Source organism: Crotalus tigris, unplaced genomic scaffold, assembly GCF_016545835.1.
Source record: "Crotalus tigris isolate CLP2741 ecotype Arizona unplaced genomic scaffold, ASM1654583v1 scf7180000017666.379230911805:20528666, whole genome shotgun sequence".
Taxonomy (NCBI): Eukaryota; Metazoa; Chordata; class Lepidosauria; order Squamata; family Viperidae; genus Crotalus; species Crotalus tigris.
The window spans coordinates 18096648-18114524 of record NW_024096552.1 but is presented as its reverse complement, the minus strand read 5'-3'; the positions used below and the strand labels follow the sequence as shown (position 1 = coordinate 18114524).

Genomic DNA, 17877 nt, shown 5'->3' with positions numbered 1-17877 from the left:
TATCTCACTTGTTCCTTTAACAAGTGTCACAATGTAGAACCATAATTCTGGTTTGAATTAAAGTCTTAGGTTGAGGACTACCTGTGCTGCCAAATAACTTAATTTCGAGCTGAATAGCATTGTAAAGATAAACATAATAAACTGAGCCTGTATTCAAACTACTGGCTTTGAGAACTAGTTATCTATATGATTCCATTGTCACATTAAGTAGTCTTGTTGTGAAAGTTTCTGGACCATCTGAAAAGATTGTGACATACTATAATCAGTCTTAGAAGTATGTGATACAGTTTCCATTTAAACTGGAATTCAACATCATGTGCTAAATGTTACAGAATTTTGAAAATTCTATTTTGTTTTAAATTTAGTTTTAATTTAGCTAATTAATTATTTTAAATAAAAACTTGATCTTTGGGGGGGAGGTAGTCTATGGCTTCCAGTATGAAGCTATTCATTTTTTTCTTTTGTTTTGTGAAGTGGAATAGCCAGTTCACATTGGCAATCCTCCTTATGATGAGGGCAAATTGTAATTAATATGGTTAAAATTAAACATTTTTATTATTATTATTTTAGACCAACAAAACAAAACAAAACACATCAAACATTACATACATACACACGTAATATATCCTTTTTTGTTAACAGCAGTTTGTAACAGTACTCTTCTATTCTTTACATTTCCCCCCTCTTTCTTCTTTGAAATATTTGTCCTTATTGCCCCATTGTTTCTTATTTACATTTTCCTTCTTTCATATTCTACTGCTTACTAGGAATCCAACATTATTCATTGTAGTAACACTCACATTTTTTTATATGACTCGACCGGAATTCCATCTAAGCATGGTGATCATACTAATATTCTTATATTATTTAGTGCATATACTGTTTCTACTCTAATACTATTTCCAACATTAAAATTCACCCCTTTTCATCCAAGTATATTTATTTAATTTTATTTTTCTTTGACATATATAATAATTCCTCCTTTCTTGTTTTATGCTAATATTGTGTATAATGTTTCTAAATTTTACTTTCTCTAGTAATTTTCTATAATCCTATTTTATGTAAACCTCCTAAAGATACATCACATCTACATCTAATTTCCTTAAATTGTAAAACGTCTAAACTCTTTTTCTTGATATTATAGAAAAGAGCTTAATTATGTCTCTCATTTTTAACTTGACCTATTTTTTTGTTTTTATTTTGTTTTGTACTTCTTGTCTCTATAAGTCTTCCTTTTACTTCTCTTTCTAACCTTTCTCTTTCTTGTAACTTTTGTATTTCTCGCTCTCGATCTACTTCCTCTAATAGATCTTCATCATAACTTTTACTCTCCAGCTCTTCCCTACTTTCTTGTTCTTCTCCTTGTGAAAAGTAACTCTCATAAAAGTCCTGTGCTTTCTCAAGTGTATCTATCTTGCATTTTTTTTCTCCTGCCAAGTTAAAAGTATGTCTTCAGGTATTAACCAATGAAACTTGACTTTATATTTAATTAATTAAGTCGTTAAAAATTGGTATTCTCATCTCTGATTTCGTATACTACGTGGTATTTGTTTTAATACAATTATTTCTTTACCCTTATACATTATTGATTCATCTCTCGTTTTTTTATATATTTCATCCCTTATTGATCTTCTAGTAAACCTTATATGAACCTCTCTCGCCAATCTATGCCTTCGTGCATAATTTGTGTATACTCTATATGTTTCATCCATGTCTCTTTTTACTTCCAATTTTTCTTTGCTTAAAATCACCGCCAAAATCTCTGCCATCTTTTCTCCCAAATCTTCCTCCTTTTCCTCAACAATATTTTGAAATCTTAAACAAAACGAAGCTTTATTCATTTCCAGAAAAGCAATAGATTCAGTCAACTCCCTATTTGCTTGATCAGATTTCTGTATCATCCCTTCTATTTTACAATCAACGAGCTCCATTTTTGTTTCAATTTTTTGAATTCTTTGTTCATTTTCCATCATTGTTTGTTGTATGTTACCTATCTTATCATTCATATTTTTAATTTCATCTCTCATTTTTCCAATATCATTCTTAAAAATTAAACATTTTAAAGAAAAAAGGACAAAGAAAAAAGAGGCCCATTCAAAAGAGAAATAACATAAAATACATGACAAATAAACAAATTTACAAACTTCATAAAATTGAATATGTTAAGAAGTTACAGAATTCATATAGCTAAGTCTCTTATATCATTTTGTTATTAAAATCAGTATAGAAACATTAACAATAATCAAACCAGTATAAAATATGATGCAGAATAGGACATTACAGGTTGCTGTCAATTTACAATCACAATTGAGCCTGGAATTTTCGTTATAATTCATTGCCTTATTAAGCAAGATGTCAGTTGTGATCCTCTTATCAGTAGCTACTATCCTGCCCTCCCAGTGGTGGTTGCTAAGCAGGCAGAGTGAAATGAGATGCCTGCTGAAAGAAGGCAGGCAATTCCCCTGAGTGTGTAGAAGAGAATTCCTATGCTAGGCTGTAGAAACAAAGCCAGGATCCCAAAGACCGGAGTGTTGTTTCTTCAGTTTATCACAAACCTTCCCCCATCTCAATGTGCAGTCCCAAAAATTAGAGCTTCGTTTCTCTGACCCAGTATGTTAGTTCCCCTTTCCATCGTGGGAGTTGCTGCATGATGCCATCTATCCTTCGGGAACACTGTGTTTGCTTTAAGGCAAATATTTCTAAAGGTTGGAAAGGATTTTTCCAGCAAGTGTCAGAGCCAGACTTTTTCTAGTCAGCACCAGAGCCACAGGGCTTTTTGTGCAGGGAAAAATCAATCTGACGAACAGCCCTTTCAAAAGATATTGACTGAAGTGCTCCGTGCTAAAATCCATGGTGGGATTTTAGCACGGAGCACTTGAAGCACGGGGCATTTGGAACCAGCTGTAAATCTCGTGTGCTAAAATCATTCCTGGCTTTTCATCCAGCATATTTGAGAGTGGATAGGATGCTTGGTGCAGGCAAAATCAATCTGGCAGGCGGCTCTTTCAGTCTAAAGAGACTGATTTATTTTATTTATTTATTTATTTATGAGATTTATATACCGCTTTAAGTGCAAGCACTCTCTAAGCGGTGTACACCAGTAAGCAATGTTTGTATGTGTATATATATATATATATATATATATATATATATATATATATATATACACACACACACATTGCCCCCAACAATCTGGGTCCTCATTTTACCTACCCCGGAAGGATGGAAGGCTGAGTCAACCTTGAGCCGGTGAGATTTGAACCGCTGACCTGCTGAACACAGTCAGCTAAATCGGTCTGCAGTACTGCACTCTAACTGCTGCGCCACCTCGGCTCATCACAGAAATTGATTGAAAAAGATGTGTCCCGAAATGAGGTCCAGTGGACCTTTTCCAGACAGCTCTCAGGAACCAGAGGGAGTCCTGTGGCAGGGCTTGCAACCTTCTTGCCTGCTTCTCTGTTGACTTTCTGAGGAAGCCAGCAAGGAGAATTTCAAATGGAAATCACTTCATCATGTGGTGGCGCAGTGGTTAGAATGCAGTATTGCAGGGTAATTCTGTTGACTGCCAAGGGTTTGATCCTTACTGGCTCAAGGTTGATTCAGCCTTCCATCCTTCAGAATTTGGTAAAATGAGGACCCAGATTGCTGGGGGCAATATGCTGATTCTGTAAATTGCTTAGAGAGGGCTGTAAAGCACTGTGAAGCGGTATATAAGTCTAAGTGCTATTGATAGTGGTATCGTGGGGGGGAGGCATGGCAATTTGTCATAAGTGCAAATGGGTTGCCAAGAGCCCAGATCACATGACCGCGGGGTATTGCAATAGCTGTAACTTAGGTACTAATCATAAGTACTTTTGTTCAGCACATTGTAATTTTGAACAGTTACTGAACAAATAGTTGTTAACTAAGGACTACGTGTACAATAATTTCTATCCAGTCAATAAAAAGATCTACTCTTATATACTCTTATTCTTATCACTGAGATCTTACCCCTTTAACTGAGTGCTTAATATTATGTTAAGAGAGGCTAAATTTCAGTTGTGGTACAAGCCAGTGACCGGCAACACCAGAGACCTTTCAGTATAAGCTGTCAAGTTTTGCTATGTATATGTAAGATTAGTTAACAAGTTCTGTGAAATAATGGGGATATGCTGCCCTTTCTTCACTCTAAAATACTGTGCTTGACATGTTCACATGGTAATATGAAAATCTTAAAATTATAGGCTTTATTATACCTCCATTAAAAAAATCAGATTTTTTTTTCTAATACCACTTATGTGCTAGTGATGAGATGGTACTGGGTTGTTTTTTAAAATATATATATATATAATTTTAAATACAGAAAAAATGCCAGAAGAATCACCTATGGGCGATGAAAGAGAAAGAACAACAAAATTTATTAGCTTTAGAAGAAATAGAATTGCAGAAAAAGGCTCTACAGTCAGAATGCAACAAAAAACTTGAAGATATGCAACTGGAAGTAGAAACTTTCCAAACAGTAAGTAAAAAACATGAAATGTTTTTGAATATTTTGAAAATTTTGCTTGAAAGTAAATATAAATTATCAGGTCTCTTAAGAAGAGAATTAAATCACATAGAAATGTTAAAACTTATTCTGTGGATGATTTCGTTTCTCATATGGAAAATTCTTTTGGCTTTTTTCCTTCATATTTCTGAGTTTTTCTTGTAGTCATTACTATGATAAGAGTTTGTGAATTTTACAGTAATCTTCTGCAGAAAATAATTAGTTCATACTAACTTTATACAAAGTGCAATCATTCTACGTATTTTCCTAGGTTTTGAGTCCAGAAATATTGATTTTATATAGATCAAATCTACATAGAGCTATCAATGTAACAAGCTAAATGATTTTAGATTTAATGCCATTTGTCAGACTAAGCAACATAATTTATATTTAATTTTTTCATTTAAATTGTTAGAATCTTGTTATGCATAACATTTAAGTAGACAATATTTTAAACATTTTTTTTAAAAAAAACAGTGTTTTTTATTCATTATATTTTCCACTGATCTTCTTAACAGAGAATTCTTGAGCTGGAAAGTTCCCTTATGAAGTGTCCACAGAATGACAAAAGCCGGTTGGAAGAACTGACTACTCAGATAGATTCAGACAAAAATGAGCACAATAAAAAAATAGCTACTATGACTGAAAAACATAAAAAAGAAATTGAATACACGAAGCAGCAAGAACAGCAACATTGGAAAGAACAGTTTGACATATTAACCCAGCAGCAGCAATCAGAAATGGAGAAACTGAGCAAACATCATGAAGAAGAAACAGCTAAGCTGTTAAAAGAAAAAGAGGCTATATTTCATGCTCATATAGAAGAAATGAATGAAAAAACTTTAGAAAAGCTTGATGTGAAACAAACAGAGCTAGAAGCACTTTCATCTGAATTATCAGATGTTCTGAATAGCCGTCAAAATCTTGAACAATATATTTCTAAGTTAAAAGAAGATGCAAATAAAGCAAAGGTGGAGTTTGAAGCCAAACTTGATCAGCAAAGAAATAATCATAAGGAACAAATTGAAGCTATTTTTAAAGACCAGGAAGTAACTGAGAAATCATTTAAAGAAGAAATTATTCAACTCAAACAATTCTTGGAAGCAAAAGAGAAGAGTGAAGAAGAATCAGAGCAGAAAAAAATGAAAGAAACTCTAGGAAAAGCTGAGTCGCAATGTAAAAGAATGTCTGCAGAATTAGATGTTTTATGTCAGTCCAGGGAAGATAATGCAAGTATTTATGAAAACAAGTTTAAAAATTTGCAAGAGAAATTGGAAGTTATAAAGGATAAAAAGTCAAAACTTGAAGAACAGGTTGTAAAAACTGAAACCCAGCTGAACGAAATCAAAACTGAGTTAGATTTTCAGACATCCCAGGTAAATGAGCTGAAATGTGAATTAGAAGAAGAAAAGAGAAAAAATATTCAGAACACCTCATTTCTGACAGAAAAGTATGAATCACAGTTAAGAAACCTTGGAGGAGAGATCAGTCAGTTAAAAAGTCATTGTACTGGCAAGGAAAGTGAAATTGGACAAATAAAGCATCTCCTGAATCAACAAATTGAAAAGTATAGGCAGCAGTTATCAATCAAAAAAGAAGAAATGAATGTTTTAAGGGACGAATATGAGCTCAAGTTAAAGCAGCAAGAGACACAAACAGAGGAAGCTATAGAAAAAATAAAAAATATGCAGGAAGAATTTAAGCAAAAACTTTCAGAACAAGAAGCAAAACTAAAAAGTGAGATTGAGAGCAACCAGTTGGAGTTTAGTCAGAAAGAGAAGCAGTTCACTTCAGAAATGCTGGAAATGACTCACGCCAGTTCACTTGGAATAAATGATGCTGTTTTAAAACTGGAGATGAATCAGAAGGAGCAACTAAAAAGCATGGCTGAAGCTCACAAACAAGAAGTGGGTGAAGTGGTACATCTTTCGGAGAAGAAACTAAAACAAGAGGTTGAAGAACGTCAGGAAAAACATGAAACAGAATTGCAAGAAAAAGAACAGGAAATAAGAGACCTGAAAGAAAAGCTGGCCACCTTTGATGCTGAAAGAGAAGGGAATAATGCAGAGATTACCTGGTTAAAGGACGAACATACAAAGAAAGACAAAACTATACATGAACTTCAAGAACAACTGCAAGAGACATTAGCACAAGTGAATCTTTTGACACAAAAAGAAAGTGATTTAAAGAAACAACTTGTAAAATTAGAGAACGATCTTAGTTTTTCTTTGAAAGAGAAAATAACAGTACAGGAACAGCTTAATGAGATAAAGTTAATAGAAGAAAAAAAGAAATATGACATTGTGGAACTGGCAGATAAATTGAAAATGTCTGATGCTGAATACCAGGCCTTAAAACTGTCACATCTTAAAGAACAGGAGAATTATGAGACAAAGTTAGAAAGGGAAAAAAATGAGTTTCGACAAAAACAAGCTGAATTTGAAAATTTCAAGAGAGATATAATTACAAAACTGGCTGATTACCAGCAAAAAGAAGAAGCGTTATTGAAAATAAAAATTGGCGAATTGGTTAAACAATGCAGTGAAAAAATTTCTTCAATAACAGTTAAAATTGCTCACTGTCAGCAACAGATAATAAAAATTAAAGAAGACATATTAATTAAAGTCGATCAAGTTCCAGACTTAAAAGTTCAACTTGAACAATTAACAGAGAGTCATGTAACTTTAAACAGTAGTTTACAAGAGTCAAAAAAGCACTTGGAGGAAAAGGAGTATTTAATGATGTCTATGAAAGCAGATGTAGATAAACTTCTAACAGAAAAAGAACTATTGGAAAAAGAAAGTTATCTCCAGCAGCAAACGGCAACAGAGAAGGAATCTTGTATCACAGAGCTGAAGAAAGAATTATCTGAGTATAGTAATATTGTTACTTCAATGAGGGAGGAGCTAAATGAGAAAAAAGCAGAAATCACAGATCTTAACAAGCTTATTAGTGAATTAAACCTCAGACTTGAAAAGAGCATATCAGAAAAAGAAACTGCCACAATGATGTTAAACAAGCAACACAGAGAAAACCAACTGCAGTTACTGAATGAGATGGAAGTACTATCTTCCAAAGTTGAATCATTGAGTGAAGATAAAGTTACTGCCCTGAAACAGGTAGACCACTGGGTGAACAAAATGTCAGAATGGAAGAAGAAAGCTCAGTTGAGATTTACACAAAATTACAATACTATTAAGGAATTACAAAGCAAGATTGAACTGAGTAATAACCAAGCTAGTGAAAAAGAAGAAGAACTGAATAGAATAAAGGATGAGCATGATAAACAAACAAAACAGTTAGAACATTTAAAATGTTTAATGGAACAAAAGCAGGTCAGAAAAGAAAAACAGGAATCTGATTTGGTTGCTGAGATAAAAATCCATACAGCGAGAATTGCTGAATTAGAAGAGCATATTGCTCGGAAAACAGAAGAAAATGATTATTTAATGGGAGAATGTAAAATATACCATGAACAAGACAATGAGCAAAAAGAAATGGCACAACAACTTCAACAGGCTCGGAAGGCACTAGTAGACAAGGATGACAACCTGAAGGAGATGGAACAAAATGTCCTAACTTTTGAGAAAAAAATGCAGGTTATGGAAATTGTCCTTGAAGAAAAATCAAAAGAATTTGAAGGAATAAAACTGGCTCTATTGAAAACAAAAGAAGAAGAATTAAAGGCTTTAGAAGAAAGACTTATATCAGAAGCAACTTCTAAAATAGCAGATCTGAAAAAAAAGGCTGAACACAAAATTGCTTCTATTAAAAGGCAGTTGACGACTCAGGTGGAAGAAAAAGAGCAGCAAAATAAGCTACAGAAAAAATTGGAAGAAAAAGAAAAGAAAATTATGTCTTTAGAAGAAAAGATTAAGTCAATAGACTCAGATTTAGAAAAAGAGTTGATAAAGAAAGTAGAAACAATAAAGGTTTCTGCAGAGCAAGATAAAGTCATTGCTTTAGAGAATATGCAACAGATGTATGATTTAAAAATTAATATTTTAAAAAAGGATTTATTGGATAAGGAGAGATTACTTGAGAAGTATAGTGAGGAAGCAAATACATATAATATTTCAAAGATGAAGGCTCAGGAGCAACAAGAGGAACTTCTTAAAAGGTCTCAAGAAGATAAAAATAAAATTAAAAATCTTCAACAAGAACTGGAGGAACAAATCAAGAAACAGGCTTCATTACATGAACAACATATCAAGTATGAGAGTGAATTAAGAAATATCAAAGTCGAATTGAAAAACAAAGAACAAAATATGGAGATTGCAATTAAAGACTTAGAAAAAAAGCTTCAAGAAAAGGAGGAAAAAGGGCAGTCTTTTGGTGAGGATTTTATGAAAGAGAGAGAACAACAGAGGATTGAGATGGAAAATAGGATTTCAGAATATAATGAGAAATTAAAGAGTCTGCAAGAGCAGTTAGATGAAGGAAGTGGCCTTATAAAAACTCTGGAAGGAAATATAGAAGAAAAGACTAAATCAGTCTTTGAACTTCAAAAGATGGTTAATGAGTTGCAGATGCAACAGAAAGATTTGCAAGCAACACTGAAACAAACAGAGCAAGAGAAACAGGAACAGCACAGAGATCTGATTAAGCTTCAGAAGGATTTGCGTACCTTGCGAAAAGAACATCAGCAAGAGCTGGAAATTATGAAGAAAGAATCTAGAGAAGAAATGGAACAAAAAATAAAGTAAGTTATCATTAAGTAACTGCTAATTCTTTAATAAAATGTATGTAGAGTAACAGTGAATAAAATAAAGTTTATGATCAACATTATTTTCCAAAAATGGTTATATATATTCCCATTTCATGCAAATCAGAACTGTCTATTTGCTTTAGATCAAGTCAAAATTTTGAACTTCATGTTCAGATAAAAACCAGAAATTATGGTTATTTAAAAATATATTTCTAATTCATACCATATAAAGAAGCACATAAGGAAGCAAAAGACTAATTCAACCTTCAGCTTATGAGCTAAGATATGATAGTAGGAATGTAATGAGTGCATGTATAGTCTATTTTCAGTAATTAATCATTTAAGATGTATGTTTAAGATGCTATATTTAAGATTGTTGGATATCAATTTATAGTTCACCCCCAAATTATTTTACCTACAAGTTATAATCTAATTATATTTTTCCTAGATTGTGACCTTTTTTGAACTACATACATATGAATATAATATGTTTTTACATTCATTATTCAAGTATTTTTCTAAATTTTCATTGTGGTAAAAATCTAAAGGATAAGATGTCATTTTTATAAGTACTGAATGGAAAAGTAATAAAATTAATTATTTTAACCACTTTGTTACACAATATAATCCTGTTTGTTTTTTACCAGGATGTTTGAGCTAAAAAAGTCTTAATTTCTTAATTTCTTATATCTTAATAGATATGAACAGGAAGACATTGAACTAAAGCACAATTCCACATTAAAGCAGCTAATGAGGGAATTCAATACCCAACTGGCACAAAAGGACCAGGAATTAGAAATGGCTGTAAAAGAAACTATCAGTAAGTTACAGTGATATACTTTGTACATCTGAAATGCCACAAATATCAAATACATTTTTTTCAGAGAATTTTGGGTAGCATTTTTGACATGATGCTCTGCAGATGACATGACGGACTGCAAATGGTATCACCCACCACCAATTTATTCCACACTTGGCAACTGAGGAAGAAAAGGAAAAAAGTAGAATTCAAAGAATATAAGCACCTAAAAGAAAGAGAAGTCCATAAGAGAGAAGATGAGATAAGGCGATGTCTCTAGTGCAGAGAAAGAAAGTTGGTAGGAAACTGGGAGAAGTAGGAAAGAAAAGTGTGTGTGTGTGTGTGTGTGTGTGTGTGTGTGTGTGTGTAAGTCACTAATGCAGAGAGGTTCCATGACAAACAAGCAGATTGAGTAAGACTATGTGAGGGCAAGACTTGAACAGTATCATCATCAGCATCTTACTTTCCTTTGAATCAGAGTTCAAAATGGTTGCAGCTATCAGGAAATTAGAGAATGAAGAAAGAATGGAAGAGTAGCTGAAAAATGGCTAGTTCAAAATGAGAAGACTTTCAATACCTGTCCTGGAGAAACTCCCAAAAAAGAAGACAGGAGTTAATGACTGTGAACTCAGTCAGAATTTAAGAAAAAGGCATCAAAAAAGCCAGTGACTCTGGAGAGGAAGGGATATTAAATAATAAAACCTAGGAGTAAAATAATAACACAGTCAAGAAGTAAAAATCAGCAGTCTTGCTAAGGTAGGAAGAGCAATAAAGTAAAAAACAATTATAGAGATTCAAGCATAAAAAGATATTAATGAAACCACAAAAAGAGAGAATTTCAATATTAAAATGTTAATAGAATGAATAAATGAAATGTTAATAGAAATTAAAGCAATAATAGAATAGAGATTAACAAACCCTTAGCAGTTGAGAAAATAACCAACCCCTTTTTCACTCCAAAGTAAAAACTAACCCTTCTTTCAGTCATTCATTCCCTGGCGATCTCCCACATGGCCTACTGCAATATACATTACTTGGGGCTACCCTTGAAAAGTGCCCAAAAAGGACAGCAAGTGCACAATGTGATGGTGCAGATGAGGTTGCACATGTAACACCTCTGCTATATGAGCTGCATTTGGGACCAGTTTGCTTCTAGGTCCAATAAAGTGTTTGTTATCACCTTCAAAGTCTTCCATGGTATGGGATCTGGTTGTCTGAGGAATTCTCATCCTTATATCATTGATTCATTCCACCCAATCATGCAAGGATAACATGGAGCGGAGCGGAACGGAACAGAACAGAATAGAATAAAATAGAATAGAATACCGTAAATGCCGGCGTATAAGGCCACTTCCGTGAGCGCTGAAATCGGCGCCAAAGACGGGGGTCATCTTATACGCCGAGTCGTCTTATATGCCGGAAATACTGGTAGTTTCCGGCGTATAAGACGACGTTCTAGGAATGCGGCCTGGCTATAAAGACGGGGGTTATCTTATACGCCGGGTCGCCTTGTACGCCGGCATTTACGGTACTTTATTGGCCAAGTGTGATTGGACACATAAGGAATTGGTCTCTGGTGCATAAGCTCTCAGTGTACATGCAATCAACAAGTTTTTTAATTAAATTTAAATCATGATTATAATCATCAAATACATTAATCATAAATCATAAGATACAACACTGATAGTCATGGGATACTAAATAAGCAACATAAATCATACTAAGGTACTAAATAAAACAATATAAATTATAAAATACAAGCAACAAGGTTATAGTCATAAAAAGATAAGGAATAGGTAATAGAAAAGATGAAAAGGATAATAGTAATATAGCTCTATTAGGTAGTTTGACAGTGTTGTGGCAATTAGTTGTTTAGCAGAGTGATGGCATGTGGTAAAAAACTCTCCTTGTATCTAGTTGTTTTGGCGTGCAATGTTATAGTGTTGTCTTGAGGAAAGAAGATTTTATGCCCAGGTTTATGTTTATGTCCAGAATGTGAGGGGGTCTGTAGATATTTTCATAGCCCTCTTTCTGGCTTGTGCAGTGTACAGAACCTCAATGGAAGGCAGGCTGGTAGCTATTGTTTTTTCTGCAATTCTAACTATCCATTGAGTCTGTGTCTGTCTTGATTGATTGCAGTGCCAAAGCAGACAGTTAAGGAGGTGTAAATGACAGACTCAGTAATTCCTTTGAAGAACTGTATCAGCATCTCCTTGCACAGTCTGAACTTTCTGAGCTGGCGCAGGAAGAATAATTTTTGTTGTGTTTTTTTGATGACATTTTTGATGTTAGAATCTAGAAACTTGAAGATCTCTACTGTTGACTAGTATTGTAAGAGGTAGTAGAAAATGAGGGCTTCTCTTAAAATATACTATCATTTCCACAGTTTTGAGTGTGTTCAATTCAAGATTGTTTCGGCCGCACTACAAGGCTAGTTGTTCAACTTCCTGTTTGTATGGAGATTCATCATTGTCTCGAATGAGACCAATCACTGTTGTATCATCAGTAAACTTCAGTACTTTAACAGAGGGATCCTTTGAGATGCAATCATTGATATATAGAGAGAAGAGAAGTGAAGAGAGCTTGCAGCCCTGAGGAGCCCTTGTGCTAATTGTACAGGTATCTGATGTAATTTTCCCTATCTTCACCTGCTGCTTCCTGTCTGTTAGAAAGCTTATGATCTATTTACAGGTGTGGTCAGGCTAGCTGAATCAGTTTAGTTAGAAGAAAATCTGGAATGATGTATTGAATGCAGAGCTGAAGTCTACAAAAAGGACCCTTGCATAGTCCTTGGAGTTTTAAGATGTTGTAGGATATAGTACAGAGCCATATTAATAGCATCATCTGCCGATCTATTTGCTCGGTAGGCAAATTGCAAGGGGTTCAATAGCGGATCTGGGCTGGTTTTCAGGTGGGCCAGCACTAACCTTTCAAAGGTTTTCATAACTATGGCTGTCAAAAGAACTGGTCTGTAGTCATTCAGCTCCTTGATGGAGGGTTTCTTCAGCAACGTGATGATAGTAGAGCATTTGAAGCAAGAAGGAATATAACATACAGTATCTTTAGTAATTAATTAAAGATGCAGGTGAAGATGGGGGCCGATTGGTCAGCACAAGCTTTCAAGCAAGAAGGAGTTATTTTGTTTGGGCTTTTCCAGGCTTTTATCTGTGAAATAGATCTTGTACATCTTTTTCTGTGATCACCAGAAGGGAGGGGTCAGTTGTGGGAGGCTTGGCTGTTGGCATATCTGAGATGGAGATGGTGGTGATAATTGTCAGTGGTTTCCTGTCAAACAGTAATTCAGGTCATCTGCCAGTTGCAGATATTGCAGATCCCTTTATTAAAGAACTTTGACTGCTGTTGTCCAGGAAGAAAATCTTTTCTGCCATTGCTCTCATCCTATGAACTTTTTGTCCCTGGAGATGAGAGACACCCTCACTTTCCTAACATTTTGAAAGAGCATCAAGACTTAACTCTGTCAACTGGCATTGGAGTCTAAATGTATCGTGTAACCCTGGGAATGGTTAGTGTATTCTATCTGTGTTTTGGCTTTTATATTTTTTAATTCTCTATTTTTGATTATAGTTTTTATATTATTTTTTTTAAACATCCAGAGTCACACAAGTGTGATGGGCAGCATAGATACTGATCAATTAAATAATATAATGTAACAAAACACTTAACATATGAAATCCCAACTTCGTTTGTTTATTATATGTCTATCTTTTCTATTAAAGCAGTCTTTCTCTAATAAATCCACATGCCTTTCCTAGTTGCTATCATCCTTCGGAAATAGTCTATAGCTCATTCCCGGAGCAGAAGCAGTCATTTATAAGCAAAAAGTAAATAATGCAAAGTATTGTCTTGTTCAGGAAGCCCTATCATATAGTCATTAAGGAAAAATAGAGAACAAGCATTTCTTTCCGTCAACTTCCTTTATTAATTTATTTAGGATTCTCACCATCAATTGTAATATTTACCTCATTTTGTTTTTACTTTATTTTTAATGTGTTTCTGTTTGCAATTCTTGTGATTATAATACAAAATCTCCTTGTGATTTAAAAATATCCTTAAGTTTTCTGAGGATTTCTGCTTATAAAATATTTTTATTTGGTTTGAAGATGTCTGAAATTAACCCAGTTTTGGAAATAAAAATCTAAGAGATCAGATAAGTATTAGGACTATGTGGATTAGTGCCAGTTCATTTTGTTAAGGTGCTCTATTTCACTAACCTTTGTCTTAAGGTGTCAAAGAGCTCCAAAATCTTGTGCTGATACTGTGTCTTGATTGTTGGATATGCTACACATATTTTTCAAATAAAACCAGAAACGGACTAAGGTTGTTTGTTAAAGCCCTTTGAATGGGAAGCATTGAAGAAAGCAGCCATTAACTCTTTGCTAATAGTTGTTAAATAGCTATAAAATAAAATAAAGCTTGAAACTATTTTAATACCTTGCAAACAGCTTAATTACAGACTTGTTTGCAAAGAATACCTATTTGACTTGTTTTCTTTTAAATTTTCTTTTTTAAATTTCTTCAGATTGAGTAGTTGCTATTTACTTTTTAGCCATTGCTGATAGAGGTTTAAAATAGAAAGCTAGTTGTATTAACCTAGTAATAGTAATATTGTTACATATTTTTAAATAGGTAAAGCCCAGGAAGTGGAATCTGAATTGATAGAAAGTCACCATACAGAGACAGTTCAACTGCATAAAAAGATTTCGGAAAAGGATGATGATCTACAAAGAACAGTGAAAAAGTATGAAGATATACTTGAGGTATATATTTGTATTGAATAATGTTTGTGTTCTTAAAATATAAATATAATGGAAAGTTGTTACACATTTGAGATTTGTACACAACTATAGACTGTGTGATATTCATAACTAAACTATATTTAGTATGGTAATTCAGTTGTTGCATAGAAATGAATCATCATAGTGAGCCAATATGAATAAAATGCAAAGTCTATTTTATGAACAGATATCAATGCTATTGCATTGCTTTCTTTTTCTGTTGCTTAATTCTTCTTCTCTTTGTGTTATATACAAAAAACATATTTAGAAAGCTTATTCTTTCCAAAGACCGTTCCAGAATTAGAATAACCTACCAAAACCCTCCTCTTAGCATTGATCTTATCTCATTCCATTTGGCAAGGGCACCAGGTCGAAGTCCTCTGAAGATGATCTTTTTGTATATTTTTTATTAAAACTTTTAAACTAGAAGATAAAGGTAACACAAACTAACACAAAGTGAAGAAGATAAAAAAGAATAAAAACAAAGGAAAAGCAAAAGATCCTAAACAGGAAAAAACCTAAAGGAAAAACAGAAAAAGGGGAAAATATGAAGTTTCCAATATTTTTCACAGTGGTACAAATATATTTTGACCTCAATCTCTCTCTCGTTATATAATATTACTCTTATTTTTATAATGATAATCAAAACTGAAAGTCACCAGTTGATTTTTTTAAAAAAAAATTATATAATGAATCCAGGTAGGATTCCAGCCAGGAATAAATGTAGATAATGTCTTCTAATGAAAGAAATTAATTTGTCCATTTTAGCAAAATCTGTTAATTTCATCAACCAATTCTCTATGGTTAAATTTTTCATCTCTATACATGCAATAAACTCATGTGATCATAAGATGAAATAATCTTCCAGAAATGCTTTCAAACTATTTATTCATTAATCCTGAAATGAACAGTTCTGAGTATTGATCTTTAAGATCCTCTGTATCAAAGTATCTATACTTTAGCTTCTATACATGTTCACCAAATATGATAAAATGTCCCTTCATGCTGTTCGCATGTCCAACTTACATTTCAGGTGCCTTAATACATTGTAGACAATTTCATTTTATAAAATTCTCTCTGAGATCATAACACTTTATAAATTTCAACCTCTTTAATCATATATTTTCCCACTGATCCATCTGTATTTTATCAAATTCTTAGCCCATTTTATCATACTTTCTTTAATCTGTTCTGTCTCAGATTTCAACAATTTGTACATTTTAGCAATTGCATGTTCATCATCAATACACAATTGTACTTAAAGTTCTAACTAACTTTGCTCCATGAGTCTTTTTATTCATTTTACATAATGTAAATATGGAAATCATTGATTATTATATCTTTCTGCTATTAATTTTCTTTTTTATTTTAAATTCCTCTCGATAATTTTGCAATAGATCCCTGTATGTCAACCGTTTATCTTTATTTGCCATTTCTTTTCTATAATATGCTTCTTGAGCTGAGATCCATAAAGATATTTATGGGAAACACTCTAGATATCTATTCCATATTCTCAGTGTGACACATCTAATAAAATGATTTTTAAAGTCCACATTGACTTTAACTTTATCATACCATAAATGCCCATGCAATCCAAACTCAAACCAGTGGAAGTTTTCTTATTTCTCAGTAACATCCATTCTTCCAACCTGACCAAACAACAAGCAGCAAAATGCAATTTTAAATCAAGTAAAACCAATTCTTGTTTTTTTCCTTCTGCTATATGATTTTAGATATATCTTTTTGCCATTGTTTAAAAAGTATATCCATTGTCAAGATAGGTATGATGTCTGAAATAAAAACATCATTCTTGGCAAAACATTCATTTTTATCATAGAAATTTTCCCCAACAGTTATAGTTATAAATTCACCAATCTTAACATGTCTTTCTTAAATTTGGCCCATGTTTGATGATATAATGATATAATGATAAAATGATATAATCATTTTCAAATAAAATACAGTTCATATTTGTGATAATAATACCCAATTATTTTAATTTTTTATCAGTCTTAAAACCACTTTTTCCATCAATTCTCTTTGATGTTTTGTTTGCATATTTTTGTAACATCTTTGACTTTTGTTTATTTACCTTGAAATCTGATAATATACGGTATATAAATTTCCCATTAATGCTCCTGCTCCCTCTAGTGGATCTTCTAAAATTAACACGTCATCTGCAATTGCTTTTTAAGATTCTTGTTCAATCTTCTCTTCTTTGATTTTCTGATCTTGATTTATATCTTTATTTCAATATCTCAATAACCAAAATAAATAAATTTGGAGACAATCCTTGCCTTGCCTCTTTTTGAATCTCACAAGGTTGTAATTAGTTCTTCATTAACAATTTGTTCTCTCTGAGAGTAAAAATAGATTTTACACACTTAATAAATTTAACTCAAAGTTTCATATGTTCAAGAACTCTTAAAAAAATAATCCAGTTCAAATTGTCGAAGGATTTCTCTTCATTTAAGAATACCAATACAGCTTAGTTTTCATTCTTTGGCTCCAAACATTCCAGAATATTCAAACCCCACATAGATCTTTATGAGTAAAATCCTGAATATTACTTTCAATCTTTGTGACAAAATTGTAGAAAGCAATTTTTAAATTCAATATGCAGTAAAGGTATTGCTCAATAATTTTTATGAAAGTAAAATCATGCCCCTGATTAGATATTAATATTATACTATTTCTTTGAAGGAGAAATTTGATTTTGATATCTGCAGATTTAGAGGGGAGGCAATACCTGGTAACCAAGTCCAAATGCTTTAAGGCTTTAAAAGTTTTGAGTGGAATTAGGAAGACAGTGTGGCTCACAAATAGCAGTCTTGCTCAGAAACAATAGGCCTATAGTGGAAGTTTGGTTCAGCAAACTTTAAAATCCAACTATGGCATCATGTGAGATATACTGTTGAAAGCAGAGAGCACTTGGTTTGCAAAAAAGCAAAATGCTTTCTTTTGGATATAGCTTTGAGATATAGCTGTGAATTCACTTAGTATTGCATCAGTTATATCAACAGAAATAACAGATTATATCCAATAAAGA

General features: G+C 33.0%; 1 protein-coding gene across 16 annotated transcripts in view; it reads left to right on the top strand.

Annotated features, from left to right (window-relative positions):
* Positions 1 to 17877, top strand: part of LOC120305282 (golgin subfamily A member 4-like) — a 162415-nt gene that overhangs the window by 56791 nt on the left and 87747 nt on the right. For all 16 annotated transcript variants that reach the window (XR_005555996.1, XR_005555994.1, XR_005555995.1 and 13 more), the window contains 4 exons: positions 4343 to 4498; positions 5044 to 9227; positions 9932 to 10053; positions 14680 to 14810. Coding sequence is in view for 13 of the 16 variants with exons in the window: in XM_039336852.1 (XP_039192786.1) it covers positions 4343 to 4498; positions 5044 to 9227; positions 9932 to 10053; positions 14680 to 14810 (4593 nt within the window). In the remaining 3 variants the exon portion in view is untranslated. The remainder of the gene's footprint in view (positions 1 to 4342; positions 4499 to 5043; positions 9228 to 9931; positions 10054 to 14679; positions 14811 to 17877) is intronic.